Source organism: Bactrocera dorsalis, chromosome 2 (assembly GCF_023373825.1).
Source record: "Bactrocera dorsalis isolate Fly_Bdor chromosome 2, ASM2337382v1, whole genome shotgun sequence".
NCBI classification, from domain to species: domain Eukaryota; kingdom Metazoa; phylum Arthropoda; class Insecta; order Diptera; family Tephritidae; genus Bactrocera; species Bactrocera dorsalis.
Genome location: NC_064304.1, coordinates 85,490,260 through 85,518,142, shown reverse-complemented (window position 1 = coordinate 85,518,142; position 27,883 = coordinate 85,490,260). Strand labels below are relative to the sequence as shown.

The following is a 27,883-nucleotide window of genomic DNA, read 5'->3' as shown; positions in this document are numbered from 1 at the left end:
TAATTTCGGAGATACAGCCTTGAGAACTTGTGCGCTCGAGGCAAGCTGGGCTAAGTGCGTCGTCTTTAAACGCGTTTTTCTCGAAACTGTTTTTTGAAGTCGATTACCAAGATTTCTCGAGAACTACTCAACCGATCTTCATGCAATTTTACACAGATCTTTGAGATATAATTCTAAAAGGTTTGGGCAAACGCTTTTATTTTCGATTACAACTATTCGGAAAAAATATGTAGCGAAATTTTAAGTTTTTGTAAAAATGTCTGCAAAAAATCCAACTTTTAGTTTTATTTTCCTTCGTCTAAGTTCTAAGTTAAGCTTTTACTTGAAACACGTACATTATTTTACTTTAGATGATCCTGTAAGGAGTTATTCTGCCAACGCGGGCACATTTCTTTCCGAGGGTGACCGGAAATGGCGTCACAATGGCCGAGTTTAAAATATATTTTTCCAAAACATTCAGAATTTCTTCTTTTATAGTGTTTGTTTGTAAGCATAAAAATTTCTTATAGAATATTTAATTTTTAATATGAGAAAAAATTGTTGATAACAGGCGGTGTTTTAATCGAGGAAACCCACGTAAACCCTTAATTGAATGCTAGGCGTTCCGGACTTTATAATTATTGGTTCGAAGTTGCTAAATTCTTTGCTTTCGATAATCACGGTATCGTTTCCAAAATGAACCGAGTGGCTTCCCTCTTCATGACTGATGAAGTTGTTCCATTTGACTGATAAGATGAGGCTGTTACCAATATCTTTAATCTGTGAGATATGATCAACGTTGCTAAAAGTGAAAAGTGATCGTTCTCTCCTAACTAATTTCGATAGACAATTTGAATTTTTGAATTTGAATCAATTAAATAAAGTAAAGAAGTTTCGTTGTGTTGTGTAAAGTAGATATATGGAAAATGGATATATGTGAAAAATTTTTGGCCATGGTGACATATTGTTTGATAAAAAATTTCTTATTTTTGACCTTACCCATTGAAGTGCATATTTAAATAATCTTTGATAAGCCTCACTTGATTTTGGAAACTAATGTCTATTTCATTACGAAGATAGTTATATTTTCTAAGAGAGTTCCGTAGATCGTTGGATATTTTAGAAAGCTTGATATCCATCCTCGAGTTGTTTCTTTTTTATTACTTGCTTTTTATTGCAGATTAGTTTGCCAAAGTTGTTCATCATGGTCTGGGCCGATTCTAGCTTATTTAGGATTCTAGGCTTTCGTCGGTCAAGTGATGATATGATTGCTTGTATTGTGGTGCTGACTTGTGTGATCCCCGTTCTATATATGCAAACTCGATTTGGCGCAAATTGATGAGACGAATAATTTTGATGGCTGATGTTTGTATTTTGATGCCTACCTCTCTCTCTCGCTCTCAAGTAAATCTATTACCAAACTTGCCATTTTGCTGATTCAAAAATGAAGTATTTATTGAAAAATAAATTAATCAAGAAAGGAAGTGGTAGGTTCGAGTCTAAGCGAACATTTCATATTCTTGCAATTTGCCAGGGTCAAAGCCAGCGAATTACTTTTAGGTGCATACAGTTTTTTAGAATCAAGGGAGATAGGGGTAGTACGATTTTACCTATTGTTAGCAATACTATATTATTAACAGAAGTAGATGGTATTTTGGTTTTATGAAGGTACTTCACATACCATCACCAATATATAAGGAGTAAAGGCAACTAGATATTTAAAAATACTGACATTTTAGGCAGAAAGATGCATGGATATACTGGGGTGCTTATATTCAGTATCTGGGGGATTGAATGGTTATGGTTTGATTTAAATTACCACTTTTGACTTATCACAGTTTATGGGGTTTAGATTAATGGCGCTTTGTGGACATGGTAATGGACTGACTCCGCCCATATACCGTACCACACTTCCTTCGCTGTCAAGGAAGATATCTATATTTTTACTGAAGACGGACGGACAGGCGGACAGCCACTCAGAATTTAACTTGTCTTGTCATCCTGATCATATATACATATATATATATATAATCCTACATCTTGTTCGCTTAACTAGTACTAAACTTAGACACAAGCATAGAGTTACTTTCAATAATAACCCCCTGAAACGTATAGATTGATTTCCATTTTTGGATAAAGTTCTCACACATTAGTCGCACTATATATGATAAACTAAAGTAATCTGTTAGCATTTAAAGTTTATATATAGTATATATTAATCGGTTATATTTCTTCATCTATAAGTATATTAATCCAAAATGGTTTTGGTTATATAACACAGTTTGTGGTTTATGATTACAATAGATAGTTATGAAGCATAATTTTCATTTCGAGCCACTGCTGGTACTTATCCATGTATATAAACTCCATTGAACCGACGACGACAAAGCAATCCTCGCTGTTTAATATGGCTGTGCCCTCAAGAAATCTGTCTGTGTTATCCCTATTGTTTTTCTGGCTTCTACATGAAAGTGGGAACTCTAAACAAATTGGCATAACTTGTTTTGGAATTATAGTAAAGTAATCGACGAGCACAACAATCGCTGGGGTATCTGTCTGGACTTCGATATTGGGAGCGTCAGCTCTGAGTTAAGATAAATGGTAAAATTAATGCTTACTGAAACTAATCATCTATCATTGAGTGGATATGTAACAGATTCACTTACATAATAATTTGAGATATATTGTGACGGCCATTAAGTTGCTCATATTGGCCGAAGATCCCAATAGACATACTCGACGGCAAAATGGTGTATAAAATCGGGTTCTTAGCTGGAATCGAATTGTCCAGGTCAGTCGTGTTGAAGCAAAAAGCGGCTGAAAGAATTAAAAAATATGCATGTGTACTCATAAAATTCAACTAAATTTAATTCAACAATTCATTCACAAAGGAATATACGATAATAGCAGGAGCAAAGATGAAACTAGTTTAATGAGTATAAAGTATTTTATAAAATTTATATGGTTACTAGCTGACCCCGCAGCCGTTGTCCTGCGTGAAATTATGTGCTTTGAAATGAAAAGAAATTTGAAATGAAAATTCATATTGTGTTGATAATCATTTAATTGAGATTTTTCTACATTTTTTTCAATGTAACGCAGCTTGATAAACAACATTTTTTGGTTTCTGTCCCGGTGCGTTAATGTACAGAGAAGATGGTTTTCCAACTCGTGTGCACGCCACTTATATCTGGCCGTGTGAAAAACATAGCATTTCCAAATTTATGCCACCCACTATGCGACTATTCTGTTGATCGTCATTTTAAATTCAATTTTCACTGGAAACGGAATACTTTTGAACCGAAATGGCAAATCGTTAGAACTCAAAGGAATTCGTACAATCAAGCATTCTGCGCCCTTGTTTTCGATGGGTGCTTCACAATCAGTCGGGTTTCATTACACAGTTTCGGTGCATGAAGATTGCGAAACATAATAATGACAGGTCCAACTTTGAGACGCACAGGATGCGGTAGCATACCAAGCCTCTCCAAAGAATTTAGAAATTTCACTGGATAATTGACGGCGTCGTCGTCATTGTCAAGATGATCGATCGATTTTATGAACGCAAGTCTCCCGGAATTTGACTTTGAATCTTCCAGTTGAAGTCAACAACATCGGCATTTTTGGCAGCTAACATTGCGCGTGCACTTAAGGAATCGTAGTTACGATAATTTGGCCAATGTCCGAACATTTGTGATGTGTTCATCTTTCGTGAATTGATAAAGGGAAGATGGAATTGATATCGAACCACCGGAAGTATCAACCGGTCATTTCCAATTTTATGCGAAGACGATGTAAAAGGTCTTCGGCAATGTCATTTTTGTTCGTATCCCATAATAGACGTGGATTTGAAGGCTGATATGCCGAAGTGATTATCGCGAAAAGTGTGCGAACTTCATTTGCATTCCAGTGATTATAATTTTCCAGCGATTGTAATTGCTGGCTTACTTCTTCAAAACTTGCACACATCGAACCATTCACAGTAAGCAATGACTCAAATAAAGTTAAACCGTGTACATTTATCAATAGCAACCGAAGTTAGAAACAATTGTCGTTTTTCGGGTGGATTGTGTAAATTCGTCCTAATGCATTAGTTAATAAGACACCTGGATGTCAATCTACTGGTTGGCCTTGCTTTCTGCGTAACTATTTCTTCGACGATGCATTCCATGTATAATATCAAAGTATTTCCGAATGTCCTTGCAAATGGATCACTGACGAAAGTTGTGCTTCCTTTGGTCACGTACTTCCAAACGTATTTTATCGATTTCACCAAACTGCAATACTAAACACTGATATGAGTTTTGAATGTGAATTAGACAATAATGGTGAATACAGTACGATCCATGTGTTGTCAACTTCGATATTCACTCTTCTTAGTTGAATGCTGAACGTTCTGTTATCTGGTGAGCGACGCCGATAGAGTTGATATCTACCACGTGGACAGTGTTTCGTGCATTTATTGTCAGACATACAAACCGAAGTGGGATTGTAATGTCCGCAAGGTCCATGAATCATATTGGTTTCCACTACTTCCTATAATACTGGATCTTTCTCTACATCAGGAATTTCCGCAGAAATTTTTTCATCAATTTGATCTGGTGTAACCATCATCCAAAGAAGAATGTGTGCATGCAAAATAGAGGTTTTTGCCACTCAACAAAGTACATCTCATCCAACAGCACCACATATACGTTGCTTCAAGATAAAGACAATCAAACATCGTAACTGTTGTAGGAAAAGTCGTGCTGTAACATCGTAACGATCACTTGCTGATTGACCGCGAATTATAATTCCGAACGTATGTCTCCGCATCCTGGGAGTACTTCTTGCCTTGCCTTGCCTTGGCCTGCCATACTTTGTTGGCAAAAAGAACACCGACCGATATTAGGTCGACCTCTTGGTGGCTTCGTAACAAATTTCAATCTGCAATTGACCTCTTTGTGTGAAACACACGTAAAGTTTTCACTGAATAATTTTCAATAATTTTTCTTTTGAATAGACGAAATAAAAAAGCAAGCGACCGAAATTGAACGAATCAAATAATTTACAAATCAAAATATTGAAAAACAAAACAAACAAAAATTGAAAAAAAATGTGTATGGAAAAAATTTACTTTTTAGAATTGTCCAATTTTCCGACTTTTCCTCATAATGATATATGTATATCCACAGATATCGCCTTTTACTTTGGCATCGTTTTGTTTCATACACGTTTACGCCAATTTAAGGTTTGAATATTGGATACTGCGATGGTAGCGCCATCTATCGGTCAAACATTCCAAAATTAAAAATTGATTAAAAATGAAAAAATAATTTAAAAAACATTTTCCAGTGGACCAAATTGTAAATATAAACCTTTCCCGAATCTCCTTGAACGTACACACAAAATTTCATCAAAATCGGCCCATCCGTTTAGGAGCAATTCCTAGGCAAACACACGGTCAGAAGATTTATATATATATATAAATATATATTTTTTTTACTCTTTTTAAGTTTTATAAACTGCAAACTGCCATCTCATCTTTTGAGGGGGAGGTGGAAATATTCATATGGAGACAGGAGAGGTGTACGTCCATTGTTCAGTCTATGCAATACTGAAAACCATAAACTGTAATTTTGAACAAAATCTTCACTAAACAACCCTAATGGAAGCTTATTGAGTTTCGGAATGATTTAAGCAAGTTCAACAAGACCGCCCACCCTAATCGATTTACTTACTCAATCTGATAATTATCGCTAGGCTAATACGTAGGAGTATTTCATTGAAACTAAAATTCTTTTACTTACAAGTCAACACAAGTTTCGGTGAAATTATAGTGCCTCTGCAAGCCATCTGATATTGGAGCTGTTCCTGGTTTAAGTTATCTTTACTGATTCTATAGATGCTTACATTCGCCTCCTCAATCATCGGTTTATCCTTGGATTGTTTCACACACTGCGGCTGACATTTTAGTTTCGTCTTATCCCATTCTCCATCAATACCGCAACTCAATTTTTGACTTGGAGAGCTCGACTTATAACCCTCAGCACATGTTACAACGGCAGTTGTATCAGGCTTACTGTATGCCTGACAATCGGTTGTTTTATTTTCGTACGTACATATAGTATCGGTCGATATACCATTCCAGTGCGGTGGGCAACGTTCTACGAAGAGAGTAAATATACATATGTATACATACATACTATGCATGAAATAATAACATACAAATTTTAGTTTCGTGATAATTTTGTAGCAACAACTCACTTTCACATTTTGGAACAGCCGAGGACCATTGGCCTGCAGTCATGCATAGCGCCATAGAGTCTCCATCGATCAAGTACCAGTCTTCGTCACAGCTGAATGTGACAATGGTGTTAACGTCAACTTGACTGCCTACTTTCAGTGTTACGTTCTTATCTTCATCAGCTGCACGTAAAGCTACTCGATTAGCCGGTATGACGCAGCGTCGATTTGGTATTCGAATGTCCGCATCTATAGATATTATTGCTGTAATTGGTTTTATACCGATGTTATCAGGCATAATATTGGACGTGCCAGCTATATTCTTCACAGTTATTATTGTACTGGAAATTTGCCCCGAAAGTATTTCTTGCACTAAAATTTCCTTCTCTTTAATCACATCGAATTTTTCTACATTGGCTGCATAACTATCATCGAAATGCAACGCTTCAAATTTCTCTTTCTCCTCCATTATGGGAGCACACAGCTCAGCATATTCATCCGAACCGTCGGCGCAGTCTATTTCGCCATTGCAAAGCGCTGTGTAGGGCACACAGGCACCATAAGCACAGGCAAAAGATCCATCGGGACATACTATATGGGCACACATTTCAACAGACTCGTCGGAGCCATCACTGCAGTCTATTATGCCATTACATAGATCGTCGTTGAAAATGCATTCCTGCGAACGGCATTGCACCAATTCATCCGAGCTGTGAAAATTACAAATTAAGACTGATGAGCGATTTCGGTATCACGGCTTGAGAAGGTTACGAAACATTTATATATTTGGAACTTGTATAATTCTTATGTAATAAGTTCCATTTATTTGAAAGCAGATTATAAAAAAAATTTTTGAGAAATCCATAATTTTGTGAAAAAATTAAATTGAAAATCTATAATTTCTGAAGAAATTGTTCTTTTTTCAAACGTTGTATTTAGAAGTATCTTATAGTGATCTCTCGCTCGCAGTTATGGCCGAAGGGCCGCATTCTGGAGGAGACTATTATGGGATTCTGGATATGGATCCCCAGTCAAAAAAAAGCTCAATGAAAAAGACTTAAACTTAAACAACCCGAAGATTTTTCCTACTCTAACCTCAATTACGGAAATTCTCTATAATAATAAAAACATTGACTCTCAAAAATTTGTAACCATCAAAAGGTCAAATAATGAAAAGCCGCTAAAACATACAATATTTAGTTAGTTAGTTAGTTTTAGTTAGTTAACAACAAAAAAACCGCAGACTTTTTGCAGAATAATATGGATACAGACATCAATGAGATTCTTCCTCAACTTCGTTACAATAATCAGGAACATATAATAACAGATTCTAATCCTGAATAACTATACTCATATATCCGTGCTTATTTTATAATGAAAGTTCTGCAGTGGAATAACAAAGTCTATTGGAACAATTACAATAATTTGGAGATATTAATAGCGGAATTCCAACCTCATATTATGGCATTACAAGAAACGCATATCAATGCGGCTTTGAAAACAACCAAATGCCCACAACACGAACATGTCAAATAAACAAGGTATTGCATTTCTCATCCGCAAAAATATTCAAAATATCTACGGTGCAAATTCAAATTTTCAAATAGCTTCAATCCAAGTGAAAACTAGTGTAAAAATTAAAATACAAAATATTTACTTACCACCAAACATAAAAATATCTTCCAATGAGTTGAACAATTCAATTGATACTAATTTTGTGAACATTATTATATTGGGCGATATAAATGGGTGGCATCCATTATGAGACTCTCACAATACCAACTCCAGAGGAATAATGTTTGAAAGTTTTATATTACAAAATAATCTGTGTATTCTTAACAATGGCAAATATACCCACTATTCCACTCATCATACTTAAACTGCGATTGACATCTCAGCATGTAGCCCCAATTTATCGGAAGAGATAAGGGACACGGTGGACGATATGTCCGGTAGTGATCATTGTCCAATAATACTCAGTTATAGGGAAAATTATGCGAGTACTATCCATAACACTAGGTACAAAACGGCAAACGCAAACTGGCCTCTTTTTTCTAAGAGATTAGAAATAGAAGTAGACCAGTCTCTATTAAATATTATGAAAGCTTTGATATTGGGGATAATCTACTATGGCCTTATTATCCATGGCAAAACATCCAAACGCTTTCGCAAAAGATCAATAAAATAATACATGGCAGCGCGCATAATTAGTGTCGCGTTTCGAACAACTCCAATTACAAACATACTCTATGAACTGAAACTCCCTACTATTGAAGACTGCATTTTTAAATTAACTAGGAATAAAATATATAATCGCACACAAAACTCAGATAACATCCTGTACACAGACTTTAAGGCTCTAGCTCACTCGAAAAGATACCTAAAAATTAATTCTACAATCACGGAAATCTTTAAAATGGCTAAGAAGATATATGTCTGTTCTTCCACGTTTCCTTTTGGGTGTTACAAAAATCGTGGTAAAATTAAACGGGTTCAGGGTATAAAAAATCTGTAGTTCAGAAGTTATTATTACAAGCAGCTTGTTTCTCAAACAGTTCCTTAATGAATGTAGAACATATATAATTGCAATAAAGAAGAAGTTGCCAAAAATATGACAAAACTGTACACGATCTTCTAGTACTCTTTACATAACGAACATTATATTTATCGGACAAAAGATACACCCCATATAATTTTTTTTTTTTTGTTAATAATTTACATCTCGAAATATTTCGCAATCTTTAGTTTTTTAAAATTTTCGGAAAATTTACTTTACGCCTCCATGCAAACTGAGCGGCTTGGTAGTGTGTAAAGTATATATTATTGATTGATATATAAAGCAGTTCCCGTACTTACTCACAACTGCCTTGAAGTATTTCCTCATAATCCGCGGTGCATAATAAGATTGTTTCGTCCGAACCGTCCGCGCAGTCCTTCTTTTCATCACATTTTTTGTTTTTAGGAATACAGGCACCATATTTGCATTTATACTCATTTTCCGTACATGTGCGATTCACACATTTCGCCAATATCTCATCTGAGCAATCTTTAACACCGTTGCAAACCACTGCCGGGTCTATACAATCACCGTTGTCGCAAGTGATTTCACTGTCCTTACACGGAAATTGCACCTTCCCTATTAAAAAAGAGAAACTTGGTAGCGTTGGGTGAATGAAACTTAAGGTTAGAGAACTTACTTTCACAATGCGGCCACTGTCGATACCAATCATTATTCACACATTTCAAATGATCGACTCCGATCAAAACAAACTTAGGCAAACAATCGAAATGCACTGTATCATTTTGTAATACCTTACTGGATGGACTCAAAATCGTAACCATTTCACCGGTTTTATTTAAAATCAACAAGTTACGCTTGGCATACGGTATATTGCAGTATATTCCAACAGGCTTTGCTTCATCTTTTTCTTTCTCCATCTCTTTTAAGCTATCAGCGATTTCTACAATCACGACTGGTTCATCGGATCCATCGATGCAGTCCCAAACTTGATTTCCGACCTGTTGTACAGTAATGCAGGCGCCATAGGCACAACGAAATGAGCCATCGGAACACACTAAATGAGCGCATGCATTTACAGTCTCATCTGATGCGTCCTTGCAATCTGCGAAACCGTTACACATGTCCATTTCGTCAATACATTCGCCCGTATTGCACTGGAACTCTTCCTCTGAACTGTAAATGTGGTACGATTTTCTTAATCAATTGTCAAACTAGATATTCACACTTATGTATGTATATACATACGTACAATATTAATACAAAAACAATAAAGAATATAAGTCAACTAATTAAAAACTCACCACGTTCCTTGAATCTTTTCGAAGACCTTTTCAATTGGATCACAGAGAAAATCTGTCTCATCAGATCGATCGAAACAATCAATTTGCTTGTTGCACTTGAGTTCGGCACCTATACAAGCTCCGTAAGCACAGCGATATTGCTGCGCATTACAAAGCTTCGCACGACATGTCCATGAAGTCTCATCTCGTCCATTAGTACAATGAACGAAACCGTCACATACATTGGACTCTGGTATGCTCGTATTCGCTTTATCCTTACAGGGCCACTCAGTATTTGATGAAAACGCTGTTAAATTTAATATATTAAAATATAAAAAAATTTAAAATATACTGCTGAATATTTGTAGCAAAATTTTACATGAGCAAAGTTCCTTCTACCATAATGACATACACCACATTATAATAATTTTTAGTCAATTGGCTTTGTAAGACTAAGACATCACTTAAATCTCATGCAGCTAGTGCTAGTGCGCTCTTGTTCCAAGGTATACGCTGTTAAATTGGTGTTCACAAAGCGAGAGAGGGAAATAGAGACTCGAGCCTAATTTCTCAGCAGAGTAAAAAAAATTAAGAAAAAATTATCCTCTCTCTTCATAAAACATACATTAAGTTTATTGTGTCAGTCTTGTTGAAATATAAAAAATTAACAATTTAAGTTGTGGTGAAGTCAGAAAAAAAATCAGTTAAAAAGAGATATGACAGCATCGATTTGAATCACGCAGATGATGCACATAGATTAAATATTTAAATATATAGTAGTACATACATACAGTGGCGAGCAAAATTGAGTGCATGTTCACGATGCAGACTTTCGTCACCCATAAAATTATAATCACACAAGCAAATTCAAAAATCTTTTTTGTATTACTTTTATTGTTTAATTCTTAATGAATTCTAAGCAAAAACAATGATGATAGAGATGAATTCGAAGAGACTTAAAGTAAAAACGAAAAATAACCGCATAAACTCAATTTTGCACGTTGGCACTTTTCCACCTATTTTCGCTTTCTTACTTCTCTTCTCAGCATAAATCGGCAAGATTCAACGTTATATTTGTTATACTCTCGCAACAAAGTTGCTAAAGAGAGTATTATAGTTTTGTTCACATAACGGTTGTTTGTAAGTCCTAAAACTAAAAGAGTCAGATATAGGGTTATATATACCAAAGTGATCAGGGTGACGAGTAGAGTTGAAATCCGGATGTCTGTCTGTCCGTCCGTCCGTCTGTCCGTCCGTCTGTCCGTCCGTCTGTCCGTCCGTCCGTCCGTGCAAGCTGTAACTTGAGTAAAAATTGAGATATCGTGATGAAACTTGGTACACGTATTTCTTGGCTCCATAGGAAGGTTAAGTTCGAAGATGGGCAAAATCGGCCCACTGCCACGCCCACAAAATGGCGGAAACCGAAAACCTATAAAGTGTCATAACTAAGCCATAAATAAAGGTATTAAAGTGAAATTTGGCACGAAGGATCGCATTAGGGAGGGGCATATTTGGACGTAACTTTTTTTGGAAAGTGGGCGTGGCCCCGCCCCCTACTAAGTTTTTTGTATATATCTCGGAAACTACTATAGCTATGTCAACCAAACTCTATAGGGTTGTTTCTTTCAGGCATTTCCATATACAGTTCAAAAAGGGAAGAAATCGGATAATAACCACGCCCACCTCCCATACAAAGGTTATGTTGAAAGTCACTAAAAGTGCGTTAACCGACTAACAAAAAACCTTAGAAACACTAAATTTTACCGAAGAAATGGCAAAAGGAAGCTGCACTCAGGCTTCTTTTAAAAATTGAAAATGGGCGTGGCGTCGCCCACTTATGGACCAAAAACCGTATCTCAGGAACTACTCGACCGATTTCAATGAAATTCGGTATATAATACTTTTTTAACACCCTGATGACATGTACGAAATATGCAGGAAATCAGTTCACAAACACGCCTTCTTCCAATATAACGCTATTTTGAATTCTATCTGATGCCTTCTCTGTATAGTACAATATATACATTATACTCTCGCAACAAAGTTGCTAAAGAGAGTATTATAGTTTTGTTCACATAACGGTTGTTTGTAAGTCCTAAAACTAAAAGAGTCAGATATAGGGTTATATATACCAAAGTGATCAGGGTGACGAGTAGAGTTGAAATCCGGATGTCTGTCTGTCCGTCCGTCCGTCTGTCCGTCTGTCCGTCCGTCCGTGCAAGCTGTAACTTGAGTAAAAATTGAGATATCATAATGAAACTTGGTACACGCATTTCTTGGCTCCATAAGAAGGTTAAGTTCGAAGATGGGCAAAATCGGTCCACTGCCACGCCCACAAAATGGCGGAAACCGAAAACCTATAAAATGTCATAACTAAGCCATAAATAAAAATATTAAAGTGAAATTTGGCACAAAGGATCACATTAGGGAGGGGCATATTTGGAAGTAATTTTTTTGGAAAAGTGGGCGTGGCCCCGCCCCCTATTAAGTTTTTTGTACATATCTCGGAAACTGCTATAGCTATGTCAACCAAATTCTACATAATCGTTTCCTTCAGACATTTCCATATACAGTTCAAAAATGGAAGAAATCGGATAATGACCACGCCCACCTCCCATACAAAGGTTATGTTGAAAATCACTAAAAGTGCGTCAACCGACTAACAAAAAACGTCAGAAACACAAAATTTTACGGAAGAAATGACAGAAAGAAACTGCACCCAGACTTTTTTTAAAAATTGAAAATGGGCGTGGCGTCGCCCACTTATGGACCAAAAAGCATATCTCAGCAACTCCTCGACCGATTTCAATGAAATTCGGTATATAATATTTCCTTAACACCCTGATGACATGTACGAAATATGGGTGAAATCGGTTCACAACCACGCCTTCTTCCAATATAATAAAACTGTACACAAATACGGTATTTGAGCTGAGGTATCCCTTGTGGAAAAATTGTCGTGATCGGACTATAACTTTTCAAGGTCCCTGATATCGAACACGAAGAACTCAGTGCCTAACCTAACCTAACCTAATTTTTCACCGAAAATATCGGTAAATCTCCCAGAATTTATTTGTAATTAATTTTACAGCAAAATAAAAAAATATGTAAATGACGGATAATGAAATCTCGATTATCACTTTATCATGCGAGAGTATAAAATGTTCGGTGACTCCCGAACTTAGCCCTTCCTTACTTGTTGAATTAATTGTCAATCGGATCCCATACAGTCGTTACAACTAAAACGCATCAGAGACTTGGCCGGAATGAAACGATGTGATTCTTTACGTCAAAGACCAATAACAAGTTATTTCCAACCAAAATTTTAAATTACATAGGCATTATGAATACATTATGTATAGCTCGGTTTTTATATATCGTACATATTATCTAAACTACACTTGTAAAACTTATTACATAATAAAACTTTATTATATGTAATTTAAATATTGTTTGATTTGCTTTGAAATCGATTATCCGGATTTTCGATTATACGGAACACCCCTGGTTTTATTTGATCCGGATAATCGGGATTCTACTGTAATTATAAATAATTTTTTAAAAATTTGCGAGCATAAAAATGAAAAAAATATCTGAAGCAATTGAAAATAATGTTGTAAACTTGACCGAGAATGGTTGTACTTCACGTGCAATTTCCAAGAGGCTTGGTATAAGCCAATCGGCGGTAATCGCAGTTCAAAAGAGACGGAATGTGACTCTCAAAGCGCAAGTCGCAGGCCGTAAAAAATTATTGAAGGAGTCAGATGCTCGACTAATGATGTCTGAGATGAGAAGGAACAAGCTTCTAACACCAAAAGGTGCATCTTTGGCTATTAACAAGAATGTTAGCGAATGGACTGCCAGAAGAGCGCTGCGAGACATCGGATATATTTCAAGTGTAAAAAAAAACAAACCTGCATTATCCGACAAAAATGTTAAAGCGCGATTGAAATTTGCAAGGGCACACTAAAATTGGACTGTTGGCGATTGGAAACGTGTTGTCTGGTCTGACGAGTCAAAATTTAACCGTTTTCAGTCTGACGGAAAACAATACTGCTGGCGTAGACCCGGAGAACGAATCCAGAGACACCACGTAAAACAAACTGTCAGACATGGTGGTGGAAATATAATGGTTTGGGGATGCTTCACATGGTGGCATGTTGGCCCTCTGCACTTAATAGACGGTATTATGCGGAAAGAGGACTACCTCCAAATTTTGCAAACCAATCTTCCCAATTTTATTGAAAAATGTGCTTATCCGGAAACAGAAATTGTTTTTCAACAAGATGGGGATCCGAAGCACACTGCCAAAATTGTTAAAGAATGGATTGGAAAGCAAAATTTTAAATTAATGGAGTGGCCAGCACAAAGTCCCGACCTCAATCCGATTGAAAATCTTTGGTCAATCGTGAAAAGACGGCTCGGGCAGTACGAAGCAGCTCCATCAAACATGGGCAACCTTTGGGAGCGTGTTGAAGCAGAATGGAGTCGTATTCCTAAGGACATAATTGAAAATTTCGTAGAGAGCATGCCAGACCGCGTACAGGAAGTCATTTCAAATAAAGGTCTTTGGACGAAATATTAATTATATTTAAATAATTAAAACTTTTTGAAACGTGCAAAATTAAGTTTATGCGGTTATTTTTCGTTTTTACTTTAAGTCTCTTCGAATTCATTTCTATCATCATTGTTTTTGCTTAGAATTCATTAAGAATTAAATAATAAAAGTAATACAAAAAAGATTTTTGAATTTGCTTGTGTGATTATAATTTTATGGGTGACGAAAGTCTGCGTCGTGAACATGCACTCAATTTTGATCGCCACTGTATATTGAAACTTGCTGTTTATAAATTCTTTAAATTAATTTATGCCTCGGTATCAAAAATGAAAACAAAGTCGGATCTTATTATTATATTTACCAAAATCATTCAAATGGACTCATGAGATAGATTGAGCTATCTTGCCATCTGTCTAACGCTTGCCTGATGATTTTCATCAGTTGAAGAGGTCGAAGGTCGTCTAGAACGAGGCATGCCTTCAACGATTTTCGACAGTCTTTGAAAGCTTTATACCACTCTTAAGTTTGAATTTTTGATAAAACTGAATTACCGTAAGCTCCGTCCGTTATTCGCAATAATTCCACACACGAAATACAAAATTTGAGACAAATTGTTTGTTCTGTATTTTTTCAAATTGTAAAAATTGCAACACACTAAGGTTACCGACATTAATAGCCGTTATAAACAAACTGGTTGAAAGATCGCACTCATATATTTATACTACAATTTCCGGGTATTCTTTTATCACAATGTATGTATGTACTACATATTAAAAAGCAATAAAGTACATACATTTACGTATATTCATCTACAGTATATGCACAGTTATGCAATATTATATAAATATATGTATTTAGTTGTGTATCTTCAATATTTCATATAACTTACCTGTATTTATTAGACAGAGAACAATTTGCGCGCTTAATAAATATTTAAAGTATTGAAACATTTTTGTTAGATTTTAATTTCGCGCAGCACTTCAAGTTTAAGAACATTCACAATCGAAGACAAGTTTTATTTTCAATATTTTTCAGCCACATCACTTAAGTCCGAAAATGCTATGATCTACGATGCTGAATTTAATCTACACTGACTCAAAAAATGCCGACAGACTTGAACGTTTGCACTGCGAGCACATATTATGATGATAATAGACATAAATATGTTCGCTTGTAGGTATGAATTGTTGTTATCTTCTCAATTTTATTGGGAAGCCAATCACCTATTGAATAAAGACTTTTTACTCTGCTTGTGTGTGTATGTGTCAACGATGTTGTGTTAAGGTGACCAGAGCGAGCGTCTTTTTCTTTATAATCAGAACGATCAAGAGTTACATTGTGACAAATAAGTAAACAGAACGGAAATTGTAAATAAAACGCAAAATTTTTAATTATTTATCAAAATTTATGTTGCCGTCTTCAAAATAGTCCCCACCAGATGTAATTCACTTATGCCACTTCATACCAACTTTTTGGGATGGCCTTCAGCTACTTCATCGAATTTTGTTTTATCTCTTCGCTCCACTGAAAACGGGTTCCACGAAGCGACAATTTCAAATTGGGGAACAAGAAAAAATAACACGGAACTGGTGAATACGGTGGTTGATCGATGAATTGTTCTTCCACAATTAAGGCTGCTTCGACGGACGTTCTACAGTAAACGCCTGAGTACGGCCAAATAGAACTCCTTACTGACCCTCTGTCCCTTCGGAAGAAATTCATGATGTACCAAACTATGAATATCGAAAAAACCAATGAGTGAGTTTTGAGTGTGTGTCTTTTTTTTTGCTTCGGCTCGTTTTTTCCTCTCGATTCCGATGATTGTTGAATTTTTTGCATGTCAAACTCATAAACCCATATCTCAATGGCAGTTACAATGCTCTCCATGAATGTGAGATAGGAATTTTTGAAAAAAAAATTAACTTTTTCAAGAACGCGTTTCGTACCCAAAACATCATTTGAACGGAGTCGTGGGAGATGTAGAGCTTTTTTGGTATCTCTCTAACAATTGGCTGACTTTCAAGCACCATATCCTTCACTTTTTTATATTTTCATTTGTTTAAGAGGTTGAAGGCCGTCCAGAACAAGACATATTTTCAACGATCTCTCGCCCGTCTTTGAAGGCTTTGAACCGCACGTAGGTTAGTGGTTATGACAAAACTGAATCACCTTAAGCCTTCTCCAACGTTCGCAACGATTTCGCACTCGAAATTTGTTTAGAAGTACACAATTTGAGACAAATTCATTGTTCGATATTTTTACCATTCTAAAAATCGCAACGCACTACTTAGGTGTGCCGACTTTAACAACAGCGATAAATAAACAGATTGACAGATCGCGCTCATATTTGGCATAGTAATTAAGCACAGTTTTACCAACTTAGGAAAGTACATATTTTTGAAATATCATTACAATTTCCGGGTGCTTTTTTGTCACAATGTATATTGTATTAATGTATATTGCTTTGTTTGTCTTTGAGAAGTGTCATAACTCACCGTATTCGAGGAGCAAAAAATCCGTTGGAGATATTTGAAACATGTGAACATTAACTGATTGGGCTGGTGTTTGCCCCATAATCATTATTGTTAACCAATATGAAGCTTTCAATTGAAGTCGCTGACGATGGATGTTGGCTCAGATTGCTGTGAACAAATGCTGAAACTATTCAGCTTTTGTAGCAAAAAAATAAAGGAACAAAACTGAAGGTCTGCTGTCAAAGAGAGGTGACGTTCTCTAGCCACCCAGACTTTCAAATGGGACAATCCCCTGATTTTCCTTTTGCTATTATGTTTAAAGAAGCTATCAATCCCCGTATTAAGACAAGCAGTTAAGATAAAATTGTCCTAATAATAAGTTTACCTCCGAGAAAGTAATGATAAACGGAGCAAAAAGAGATAAATTTGCTCTGTTCTCAAATGTATGAGATATTTTTTATGTTCTCAAAAGCTTCCATAATGACAGAACATCCTGAATTTCAACGGCGTCCAGTAAATATTTTTTACCATCAATGCTCGTTTTAAGAGCAGGATGTATTTTTAAACGACCATATAATTAATACTTACTGCTGGTCTTGGATATTTTGACAGAATATACCTGGAAGGTACAGAAATTCAAAACAGAAACAAATTCGGTTAGACGGCATTAATTTTCAACTAGTATAATGTAACTGCTTAGTAGACATGAAAACTCAAAACTCATTTCCCCAATCTGCTATACCAGACATTGAACTTAGAATTGGAGCAAGGAGAGCGCCATCGTTAGGGTAATGTACTTTGGTACTGCAAGTGTTAAATGGTATAACTTTCTTTACCTGCTTTACGATTCACTGCTATTTTTACCAAAAAGCATTTCGTTAGTGTTGCAAAGCTCTCGTAATATTTTGAAAGCACTTTTAAGCAGTAACAGAGCAAATATTTCCGTGTACAAAACTTCATGGGTGCTCACCTCTGCTATTCGCCAAGAGTGCTAGTTCTCTGCAAACACAAATAAACACCAAAGCTTTAAAGCGATGTGCTTTTCTCCACACCATGGTAGTTTTAATGGCAAAATGAAAGAATTTATTATGCTCACGCGCAGCCGAAAATTTGATACTTTCGTAATTTAAGCATAAAGAAATACTGTTATGAGTAAAATATTATCCGTAATTTTCATTGAGATAACTCAAATATTGACCGATATATCCTGCATAAAGTCACCTGGAAGTTCGAAAATCCTTTAAACAGGTATATGAGATCTCAGAGAAGTATTGACCCGATTCAGCCCATTTTTGATACATAGAATTTCAGATGTATATTTCACACATTGACAATATTTTTGGTTAAAAGTTAACTATAGATACTGGTGTCCACATATTTGGTACCTAGGGCCTTGAAAAGTTTTTGTTGGATTTTGACAATTTTTGGTCAGAAGGTTGCACTCTTTAAAGAAGGAAACACACTAACGTACTAAGTTTTGTCGAAATCGGGCGGTCGAGTACCGAGATATGGGATTTCACCAAAAAGTGGGCGGTGCCACGCCCATCGTAAAATTTTCACACCGACTCCCATATCATATCGAAGGCACAATTTAAAGTCTCTGGCGTAATTAATATTGATTTATAGCGCTTTTAGTAGTTTTGGGCACTGAGCAGGGTTATCTTTCGATTTCATCTGCTCACACTGTCGGTAGGAGTTCTTATACAGGGCAATCGAAGTGTAACCAAATTCAATCCGTTCGCGCAGCTATCGCACTGGAATCAGCTGTTTATATATTTGCTGAATGACAGTTTGGAGTATTGTTCACAACTGTACAAAAGCGTTTTGCAAAAGTGAACGCAAAAAGAGTGATCAGCGATGGAATTCAAAAGTAATATTGTGATTGCTTTATATTTTGCTGGAAAGTCACAGTCAGCAATGTTCGTGAGCTCAAACACCTTAGTGTGAATAAAGTTTATGTTTATCACACCATCACTCGTTACAATGATACTGGCAGCATCGCAAAACGCCATGGAAGTGGTCATCAAAAGACTGCAACGTCACGTGAGATGGTTCGGAAAGTGAAGAAGCTACTTGAGCGAAATCCACGACGAGGTGCCAATCAAATGGCTAAAGAACTGAAAATATCCGACCACTTGGACGAAAGCGGTCAAATTCCAAACATTGTGTTTTCTGATGAAACAATTTTTCTAATTTAGCAATTCGTAAACTCTCAAAACGATAGGGTTTACTTGACCGACTGTTCATACGAGAATCTAAGTCATCGGTTGGCCACCAAGAGGCAGCACCCGCCACAAATAATGGTTTGGGCCGCTGTCACCGCAGATAGGCGCTCTCCAATTGTTTTCATCGAGCCTGAAGTCAAAGTAAATGCGACATATTATCGGGAAAGTATTCTGGAGGCTGCTTTGAAGCTGTGGTTAAACAAACATTTCGGTCGCAAACCATGAACTCAGCATCGTCTCACAAAGCGCGAGTGAACCAAGAATGGCTGAAAAACAACGTTCCGAAATTCATTACGACCACACAATGGTTCTCGAATTCACCAGATGCGAATCCAATGGATTATTCTCACTGGGCCATTTTGGAGAGCAAGGGCCGAAGTAAAAAATACACCAGTCTCGTGATGCTGAAGAAAGCCATTGTCCATGAGTGGGCTAAAATACCGGCAAGTCACCTTCGGGCAGCTTGCGATTCGTTTTTTGACCGTCTCAAGGCCATAGTTAAAGGAAAAGGTGGTCATATCGAGCGAAAGTAAATTGGTCCTGAATTTATGATTATTTCTACACATTTTGTACTTAAAAATAAATAAAAATCATTTTCCAAACCGAATTTAAGGTTTTTTTATTTGATTGTTGTGGCTTCAGTAGCTTAGGAGATATATACATTAAACTTATTAGAGGACGGGACAATGCCTACTTTTTCGAAGTTTTTCGCAATTTTTTTACTGAAAAAGGAATAAAGTTTTTGGCATGGCCTGGGAACAGCCTCGCTTTAAGCCCCATTGAAAATCTGTAGGCTATTTAAAAATAACAGGTAGCTGAACTTCCTTTCGAAGGCGAGGTTATGATAACAGGGACGGCGGATTACTGCCAAAGTTCATATCGTTAATTCCACCAAGAATTACGGCGGTGATAAAGGCAAAAGTAGGCAGGAAATATCATTGATTGAGATATTTTCCAATAGATAGAACATTTTTATAAAATAACAAAAACAAAACATAAAAAACTTCGGTTGCATCGGAGCAATAATGCCCTTCACAAATACAAAATATTCCTTATTACTTCTCAAATGAAAAAGCTTTCCATACACGCACTTGATTTCGATAGTTCATTTAGTATGCCAGCTATATTCTCCGATCTAAAAGTTTCTTCAACTATTGTGTACTGTATTGTTTCGAACAAAAATAGTTCATACAACATCTTAGTTTTGACCGTTCAGTTTATAATCCTAGATGCTGAAGTGGTCCGATATCGGCAGTCTGACAAATCAGCAGTTTCTTGGTGAGAAACAGGAGCACTGGATCAAAAGGTGAACACCGAAGTATGTAACACGCAGAAGGAAACGACGATGGTGGAGCAAACGTTCCAATGGCCAATCATGAAGAAGTTCGAATAGCAATTACTTGTCTGAGAAACAACAAAGCAACAGGAGCCGATAGATAGATTGCCGGCCGAGCTATTCAAATACGGCGACGAAAAACTGACGCTGGCTAGGTCATGTCGTCCGAATGGACAAAAAAGTTCCAGCTCTGAAAGTATTCGACACAGTACCCGCCAGGGAAGTAGAAGAGGAGGAAGCCCTCCACCCCGCTGGTTAGACCAGGTGGAGAAGAACCTGGCTAAACTGGGAATTTCTAGTTGGCGCCAAACAGCAAAAAGGACGATTGGTGCGCTGTTGTAAACTCGGCTATAACCGTGTGAGTGGTGTCTATACCAATAATGAAGAGGAAAAAGAAGGAAATGTAGAGGATCCCGTAATATAAGGCTGCTGTAAAAACAGAACGATCGGAATCAATTTCTTGTATGGAAAACATTTGACCGGATATCTTTAAGAAATTTGGCATGTACTATTGCCTAAAGCAATGATGAAATCTCCGAAGAAATTGTTTAGATCGAATCACTATAGCATATAGCTGCCATACAAACTGATCGATCAAAACCTAGTTCTTGTAAGCAACCTTTGTCTATTTGCTATTATCAGGCTTTCCTTTCACTTCATTCATTGGAATTTTGGTCCAATTTGGTCCATTAAAGAATTTGTCATCTCTTTTCATTTCATTTATGACAACGCTTTTCAGGGCACATTTGAAATTGAGAGGAAAAAAACCGAAATACACCGCTTAAATCTTCTTTTGTTTTGAGGCAGTGTATATGAATGACTTCAGTCTGGAATGCTATAATATATTATAATATATATGTATGTATTAAATATTCCGATTACATTCCTTGTATCTTCTGCTTAATATGAGAGGTTGAAATATATTTTTACTCCAGTGCCAACTTCACCAGCTCCGTCTTTTACCGTCCGTGTGATCTTGCTATTTACTTTATAAGGTTGTCTTAATCTGAAATCATCTCAGCTCCTCTTTTGCCAGACTAAGGTTGGAACATAACGGGACGTTTCGGCAACAAAAAGCAGTTCAAGGGGGGAGGCAGCCTGCTTAAGAGGCTTCAAAAAACGATTTTTTTGAAGATTTTTTGAGAGGAAAAGAAATAATTGATTAAAGCGAAAATTTTACATTTTATAGTTATATATTTTAACATCATTCCCAATTTTTTTAGATACGAAATCTTTGATATTCTGCCTTTGGAAAGCAATTGCCCGTCTGTCGGGCGGTGGGCAGGATACAGGTCGTAATTTCAATCGGAAATAAAAAATTCAAAGAGATTTATATCTGTTAATATGTTATCTTCTAGTGAAACTAAGAAAATTCAAAAAAAAAAACAAGTGTATACTTCTAAAAAAATTTTAAAATTAAAAAAAGTGGTTTTTGACCAAATTAATTTCACTTCATGTTGTTTAAAAATATGTTCAAACTTGACTTTTCTTAGTTTTTTTATTTTAAATAAAAGATAATTTAATGTCAAAGATAATTATCTTTGTCCTAATTCTCATCTACTTTGGGGACATATTCGTAGATAATTTTTAAAGACATTTAAGCAAAAATAAAAAAGTCGATTTTTGCAGCTTCTAAAGCATGTTCCCCCCTTAAGTGTAATCTTATGCGTGCAAATTAGCAGCATTACACCATTATCTGGTGCAGATTTGATAAAAAAGGCGTTTGCTTTGTTATGATTTTCTTTATTTTTTGTTTGAGATTTAGGACATTAATTTAATTAACTTTATTTCGATAATTACACGTACAATTATAGTTAAAATTACATTTACATATAATAACTTACAAACACTTATTGCCAATTAGATTTCTTGCAATAGTTTTCAGCTTTAAGAAGCAATTTATTTTTTTATTTAATATGCACTATTATTATTTTAAATATTTTTTCAAAATATTTCTTCGCAATCGCACGTGCTGCATCAAATCGATTACTTTAGTTTAATTCATTACATTTTAACTACTAACGTTTAACATAGTTCGCTTGCTCCAAAGTATTCAAGTAGATATATACATACCTACAGATGTATGTATATGTGAATCTGCAGTGCTTAGAATTCACAGAAACAAAAATAATAATAATAATTCTTACTCAGTGTCTACTTTACTGCAGTGTTAAGTGCATGCAAGCGCTTGCTTGCATTTAATTAAGATTATTTTATCTCGTAATTTTAGGTAATGTACATTTTCGAAATACAAACATGCATACATACATACATACATCTCATGAGAGTTTTAGCTTAAAATGCTTATAATACAGTTAGAGGCGCAGTTATGCAACCCTGTTCTCCTCATATAAATACATAGTAAAAATGCTGATTTACAATCAAAGTTGCTTAGTTGTATTTAGGGATGCTTTAGTGCTTTATTTTAATTAACTTTAACTCTTTTCATCAACTGTAAATTTATACATACATACATATATGTATGTCAGCAGGTCTTTCTTCTTTGTTTTTTACACATATTTTAATGCAAATGTTTTGTTGTACGCTTTTATTTCTAAAATTTAGTTGAAGTGATGCTCGTATGCCCATATGTTCAGCTGGCAACGCCATTCCATATTTACTGCACACTCTTCTCTCACTGTGACGGCTTTTTCGTTTCCTGTTAGTTTAACAGTTTACCAATATTTAGTTTACAGTTACACTTAACTATAAATTACAGTTAAACATTTGCATGTATATTTGTTTGTATTTTAGCCCTTTTGTTTACTTAACATTTTTACATAAATGCGCTTAAATCAATTTACACACATATACAAATCATGAAAATTACATGTAATGGTTTCACTGCTCACCTGCTGCTATCTTTCACTACTCTAGATAAATTAAATTCACAAATTCACTATTTTAAATGTGTTGATTTTATGCTCTCTGTTCTCTGTGTATTTCTCAATGAACCATAGCGGTTTAGTCGATTGATTAGTTAATCAATCAATCGGATTAGTTAGTTAGTTGCTGCACTTTGTTTGAGCATCAGTGGAACTGTTTAACACCAGTGCGTTCCTTATGAGCGCTGATCTACTGGTGCTCAATCTGTTTTCGGTATTACTCTTTAGCAGAAAGGTGAAGGTGCTTGTAAGCTTGAGTGGTTTGAATGCCGCAAAAGCCAGCGCATTTAGGCATACTTAAGTTAATTATTTCTTGATGTTGATGTCAATCTTGTATTAAATTTCATTTGTTCAGTCTTTTCATGCTAAATTTTTAGTAATGAAAAATAAATAAAAATCCACAGAAATTATGCTGCAATAATTCTTTATTATGTAGAAGCCAAACTATCGAGTTGAAGAAAGTTTGCAAGTTCATATAAACGGCGATTAGTATGGAACTTTGTTTTACTGTTTATTTTTTCTTGTGCAGATTTCGCATTCAGTTGTGAAATTCTGTAAACGAGTAAGAATGTTGATTAAAATCTGTAATTTAACCTCCATACATACAGATTAACTTTAGCTGTATTCGATTCTAGGTGCTACACTCCAGCAAATGGAAAAAACAAATGGAGAGCACATTTGCTGCAGCTAACATGCTTTCTGACGCATGCGCAATGATGTAATATTTCTTTTTAAGTGGAGAAAAGTTTTTTTCGCTTTAAAAAATGTTGCTTAACCCTTTATTTTTGCTTGCTATAAATGACTATAATTGATTTTATGTCTTAAGTTTTAAAAACAGAAGAAAAAAAAAGAAATTTCTACATTCGTTTGCCATTTAAACTAATTCAAATCGATAACCATGTTGTTGCTTTTAAATATGTGCAATTTTTTTAATTTTTTGGACAAGAGAACAGAAGCGAGCGCAGATATGACGAATCGAAGATGGCTTTTAATTAACATAAATATTAACAAGGATATTGTTAAGAAGAAGAAGAAGTATAGATCGCGTACTGGCTATTACCGAACCGAAAGATGAAAAAGAAACATAGATCTCGTGTCTCATAGTTACAATGAATGTCGGCGCAGTTAAAATCGGTTCCCGAAGCACTTCGACAATGCCGAAGCAGACAGTACCGACTTCACTTCGCTGCTTCAAATAAGTAATTCCTTCATTAAATAATTGTGGTACTAGGTGGGTGGAAACCATTAAGCATCAGATTGTCTTTTGTTTAATGCAAACATTCTAATTATCATTTTAACTGATTAAAAACTTTAAATGCGTAGCAGGCTTTCCAAAAAACCGTTGCAGTAGTATTAAACTAAAACAGGTGACAGGGCGGCAAAAATACTATAAAATTCATTAATTAGTTGCTTGTTTCGTAGTATTTACTTCTATAGTTGATTTATTAGACTCAAAAAGATTAAATTGGTACATAACTTTAAAACCATTAGAATATTTTGCTGAGCACTATGCTTATTAGTTTAAGATGACTCAAAACTGAAAATGGCATGTTGGAAATCAGAACAACAAATTTGTGAGTAAAATTTTTTTAAATGTTATCTCTATACCTCCAACCCTACAGCTGGTTGGAATCGCCCTCCAGTCCACCCTAATGCGCTTATATGACAGCCCATTTCAAGCGAGTACTTTATGTTTTGTGAATGTTAAACTATGGGAGAAAAAGGATAAAGAAATGTAAGTTTTTAACGATAACATTAATTTAAATTTGAAGCTCAATACGGATGACTCTTGATTGGTTGAGGATTTTTTTTTTTTTTAAATATGAAAAGTGTTGATCAATTCAAATCGTAGTAAGTAGAATGTATTATACAAAACGGCACATAATAAATTTTGTCTTATTAAACAATTTTCAAAAGCAATTTGAAGAATTTTTTTTGCAAAGCTTTCAGGGACGAAAATAACAGCTGGAATCTTTACAGATATAAGCCCTCAAAAACAAAAAAAAAAAAATTGGATTGTGATATTTTTAGCAATGAGGAGAACAAATCCTGGTACAGTTTTATGGCAGTATTGCAGACAAAAAATATGAAGAAGAATGTATTTCGTAGTATAAAAGCAACGAAAATATGGTATGTATAGCTCATGCTAAAAAAATGCTGTTGACTGGTGTTATTAAATCGTATGAACTCGTAAGTTGGTTAGCCAAACGATTGGAAAATAACGAAAGTTTCTGTGTTTCTAACTACAATCTCTTGGTGAATACTTCATATTCAATTGTATACTACCTTGTTAAAATGAAACTGGTTGGAAGAGAACCCTACAGTTAGTAAAGAATAACTGAGTTTATATGAGGGCAATTTGAGTTTAAGTTGTTGAGTGCATTTCGCATAACACCATTTCTAACACAGTCAGTTCGTCCTTTGCGACAAGCCACTGATCATAGTACATTGGATCAACTGGAAGTAGGGTTAAGTGAGTCAAGAACTTTATATACCGTTACCGTTATCAACTGCTCTCATTTATTTAGCGTAGCTTAAACTTATGCATCAAGATAGAAGTTTAAGATCTTAAAATCTCTTTCATTAACTTCGTTTCATGTATCTCAAACACAATACTCTTATACAATAGAGAGAGAGGAGCGAATTTTTGTGCTCTCCAAACTTTATTAAGCTGCTCCAGATTTATAGTTAATTTATCGATTCTCAGAAGCGTCTCCAGGTAACTATTCCACAATAGATCTTTAGTGTTATAAAAATATATAGTCAAATCCTAAGTAGCATAAATATTAATAAGTGACAGTTTCAAACAGTTTCTTCTTGGTATCGCCAAGATAGTTCCGGCGCGCTGTATGCGATTATGTACTTTCAAAAACTATTATGGACGGAAATTGAAGTTTAAATTCCTACTTTATCGTGGGAATAAACTAAATATGCAAATACTTATATTAATTTAAAAAATACAGTTAACCGCAGAAACTAAATTAATAATTTTTCCAAGAATTAATATAAAAAGAAATTTTTTCTGTCTCTGGACAGTTTTTGTACGTCCGTTTAACCGCATAACTTATTTGATCCACATGTATATACTCCTTTTTCTTACACAACCTTTTATAACGCTTTTTTACTTTTGCATTACGGTTTTCTTAATTATAGGATTTGAATTTTAGTTTAAAAATAATCATTATTCAATTCATCACAAAAATGCTCGTACCAAATAAAGCAGCTCTTAGTTCACATATTCATCAAGTACATCTAAGTAATCGGCCCCAAATCGTTCGTGCTTTCGCACTTAAAAATATAGCTATCCTTTATCTTTACCCGGTCCCACACTACGCCGAGTAAATGTTCGCCCGCCATCAGACCGGCCGGTTGGTGCGCATAGTTTCTAATTTGGTGAAGCGAAATCAGTTGGTTTGGAAATGAATTGGAATTATTTTGATTGACATTTTTATTCTGGAAGCTGATAGCATCGTAGAGGTACGGACGCTGCGCCATGGGATGGTGGCTAAGTGTATTCAAGTGTGGCGGCATTGAATTGATCGGGGTGAACGCGGAATTACTGGTGGTCTTCGTGATACTCGCCGCATCGTACGGCCCAACAGTGGATGGTGTAGACACTGAAAAGAAATTGGTTAAACATTTAATAATATAATAACTTATTTATAATAATTATATAATTTAGTAAAATCAAATATATGTAGGTGTGACCGTATTTAGACGGCTGTAGCGATTTTTGATCTTCTTGCCACCTCTAATACTTTATTAATGGAAATTTGCCATATATCCTAATGCAGGGGGTGTGGCTTTCTGAGCCGCAGCCTTTGTACCCAAATATAGTAATAAATATAAACTGTCGTGACATTAATTAAAAGAAATCCGCCTTGCCGTTTTCAAGGCGGAGGGGATAGATATATCAAATGAACTGGGCTGACAGTTGGGGTTCTGGTATAAGATTATCAGAGCCTAACGTGCTTCCATTTTGATGCTCTATAGTCAAACTTTCTTTGAGAAAGAAAACTGGATTTTGAAACTGAGCATATTCCTACGACCGGCATGTGTATGGAAGAGAGATTTGGAAGCTTCCTTTCATTCACTAATGCCAAACTCGTTACAAAAAATATCTTGACAATATGAAGAACAGACTTTGGATTGCTACGAACGAAAATGTTTTCAGTAGTGACGTCAATGAAACACTTTGCAGCCACATAAGTAAGAATTATGAACATTTCACATTAGTTTCAACGGACACAAAACGCTCCTGGAATACGACCGTAAAGTCATTCGATGAGCGACAAGGTTTACATATAACTGGTTGCAAGACCTCTAGATCTCACCAATTTGAAATACAAAATGTGCTGTTGGAACACTCAGACTAATGATAAGTCACAAAATACTGATTT

At 35.6% G+C, this 27,883-nt stretch overlaps 2 protein-coding genes across 6 annotated transcripts in view; both read right to left on the bottom strand.

Moving 5' to 3' along the window:
• Positions 1 to 2,170: 2,170 nt before the first annotated feature.
• LOC125776544 (uncharacterized) overlaps positions 2,171 to 27,883 on the bottom strand; it is a 35,903-nt gene continuing 10,190 nt past the window's right edge. The window contains exons 1-8 of one of the 3 annotated variants that reach the window (XM_049449175.1): positions 15,453 to 15,697; positions 10,027 to 10,312; positions 9,402 to 9,898; positions 9,061 to 9,340; positions 6,226 to 6,914; positions 5,769 to 6,125; positions 2,646 to 2,796; positions 2,171 to 2,563 (exon numbers count right to left, since the gene is read on the bottom strand). In XM_049449175.1, coding sequence (XP_049305132.1) covers positions 2,275 to 2,563; positions 2,646 to 2,796; positions 5,769 to 6,125; positions 6,226 to 6,914; positions 9,061 to 9,340; positions 9,402 to 9,898; positions 10,027 to 10,312; positions 15,453 to 15,513 — 2,610 coding nt within the window. In that variant the 5' untranslated portion in view covers positions 15,514 to 15,697 and the 3' untranslated portion in view covers positions 2,171 to 2,274. Of the gene's footprint in view, positions 2,564 to 2,645; positions 2,797 to 5,768; positions 6,126 to 6,225; positions 6,915 to 9,060; positions 9,341 to 9,401; positions 9,899 to 10,026; positions 10,313 to 15,452; positions 15,698 to 27,883 lie in introns of those variants that run through there. The other 2 variants (XM_049449177.1, XM_049449176.1) reach the window with 2 other exon arrangements.
• LOC105228567 (zinc finger protein rotund) overlaps positions 26,622 to 27,883 on the bottom strand; it is a 190,122-nt gene continuing 188,860 nt past the window's right edge. For all 3 annotated transcript variants that reach the window (XM_049449172.1, XM_049449170.1, XM_049449173.1), the window contains one exon: positions 26,622 to 27,100. In XM_049449172.1, coding sequence (XP_049305129.1) covers positions 26,736 to 27,100 — 365 coding nt within the window. In that variant the 3' untranslated portion in view covers positions 26,622 to 26,735. The remainder of the gene's footprint in view (positions 27,101 to 27,883) is intronic.